Source organism: Malurus melanocephalus, unplaced genomic scaffold (assembly GCF_030028575.1).
Source record: "Malurus melanocephalus ecotype Western Australia unplaced genomic scaffold, MMel_1.1 scaffold_2693, whole genome shotgun sequence".
In the NCBI taxonomy this organism is placed as follows: Eukaryota; Metazoa; Chordata; class Aves; order Passeriformes; family Maluridae; genus Malurus; species Malurus melanocephalus.
In genome coordinates, this window is record NW_026625925.1 from 7,156 (window position 1) to 8,952 (window position 1,797).

At 60.6% G+C, this 1,797-nt stretch overlaps 2 protein-coding genes across 2 annotated transcripts in view; one reads left to right on the forward strand and one right to left on the reverse strand.

Moving 5' to 3' along the window:
- LOC130587911 (1-acyl-sn-glycerol-3-phosphate acyltransferase alpha-like) overlaps nucleotides 1-809 on the forward strand; it is a 4,123-nt gene extending 3,314 nt beyond the window's left edge. Inside the window, exon 5 of the mRNA XM_057388882.1 lies at nucleotides 794-809. Coding sequence (XP_057244865.1) covers nucleotides 794-809 — 16 coding nt within the window. The remainder of the gene's footprint in view (nucleotides 1-793) is intronic.
- Nucleotide 810: 1 nt separating this feature from the next.
- On the reverse strand, nucleotides 811-1,791 carry LOC130587913 (zinc finger and SCAN domain-containing protein 2-like; the record flags this gene model as incomplete). Its single annotated transcript, XM_057388883.1, has 1 exon — nucleotides 811-1,791. A coding segment is annotated over one exon (981 nt), but the record flags the coding sequence as incomplete, so codon positions are not given.
- Between the last annotated feature and the right edge of the window lie 6 nt (nucleotides 1,792-1,797).

Here is a 1,797-nt window from a genome sequence, read left to right on the forward strand (position 1 = left end):
GGGATTGGGACTGGGACAATGGAATTGGGATGGGAACTGGGATCAGGATCAGCACCAGGACATTGGGACTGGGACTGGGATCAACATCCGAACAATGGGATTGGGATCAGAACTGGGATCAGGATCAGCACCAGGACATCGGGACYGGGACCAGGACTGGGATCGGGATGGGAACTGGGACCAGGACAGTGGGACCCCAGATGGATTTGGGGGGATGATTCAGCACCAAAAACTTTTCTCACCCAAGAAACCACAATTTTACCCCAGCACCAAACCCTGCAAACCTGAAAAACGCCTTAAAAACCCATTGAAAACTGTTGAAAAACGGGGGTAAATGGATGGAGAGAATTGGGAAAAACCAGGATAGAACTGCAAACATGCCAGAATCCAAAAACATCATGACAAAAACAACCAAAAAAAAACCAAACGAAATTATTATTTCTGATTTTTTCACTGCTCCACCCCAAACCCCTGACTCAGCAGGGCTGGCTGGGGTACGGCCACAGCACTGACCCCCGCACTGACCCCTGCACTGACCGATGGATCTGGAGGGATAATTCAGCACCAAAAACTTTCCTCGCCCAAAAAAAACCCCAATTTTATCCCAATACCAAACCCCGCAAATCTGAAAAACGCCTTAAAGACCCATTGAAAATGGGGAAAAATGGATGGAGAGAATCGTGAAAAAACAGAATAGAACCCAAACCATGCCGGAATCCAGAGTGACCACACCAAAAATAACCAAAAAAACCAAATTATTATTCCAAATTTTTTTGGCTCTTCCACCCCAAAGCACCCCAAACCCCTGACTCAGCAGGGCTGGCTGGGGTACGGCCACAGCGGCAGCAGCGCCGCGCCCGCGCTGACCCCGGCACTGACCCCCGCACTGACCCCCGCACTGACCGCAGTGACCGCCCCGCCGCCCCCCGCCCCCGCCGCGGCCGCGCTGTGCGTGCGCTGGTGCCGCTTGTGGTGCGAGCTGCGGCTGAAGCTCTTCCCGCACACCCCGCAGCCGTACGGCTTCTCCCCGGTGTGGATGCGCCGGTGCTGCGTCAGCGTGGATTTGTCGGTGAAGCTCTTGCCGCAGTCGGCGCAGCCGTACGGTTTTTCCCCGGTGTGGATGCGCCGGTGGCGGATCAGGTTGGAGCTGACGTTGAAGCGTTTCCCGCAGTGGCCGCAGGCGTACGGCTTCTCGCCCGTGTGGATGCGCAGGTGCTTGACCAGGTCCGAGCTCTGGCCGAAGCTCTGCCAGCACTCGCCGCACGTGTTGGGCACGGTGGGCGATTTGACGCCTTGGGCGGTGTCGCCGCGGCGTTGGCGGCGAGGTTTGGTCGCTCGGGGCTCTTTGGGCCGGCGGCCGAAGCTTTTGCCGCAGTCCACGCATTTGTAGGGTCGCTGCGAGGGCGCTCCCACCGGGCGGCCGCAGTCCCGGCACTGACCGGCGGCTCCGGCCGCTSCGGCCGCTCCGGMCACSGCGGGGGCGTGGGCGCGGCGGTGCCGCAGCAGTTGAGCGCTCAGCACGAAGGCTTTGCCGCAGTCCGGACAGCCGAACGGGCGCTGGGCAGCGGCGTGGGCGGCGCTCGGAGCGTGGGTGACCCCGCGGTCATCGCTGGCGGTGGCCCAGTGGTCATCGCCGCGGTCTCGGTGGTCAGCACCGAGGGTGACCCGTTGGCCATCGCTGTGGGGGACTCTCTGGCCATCGCCACGATCCCGCTGACCATCGGCACGAGTGACCCGCTGACCATCGCAAACGGTCACTTCGTGGCCACCTCCATGGTCCTGCTGGCCACCGCCTTG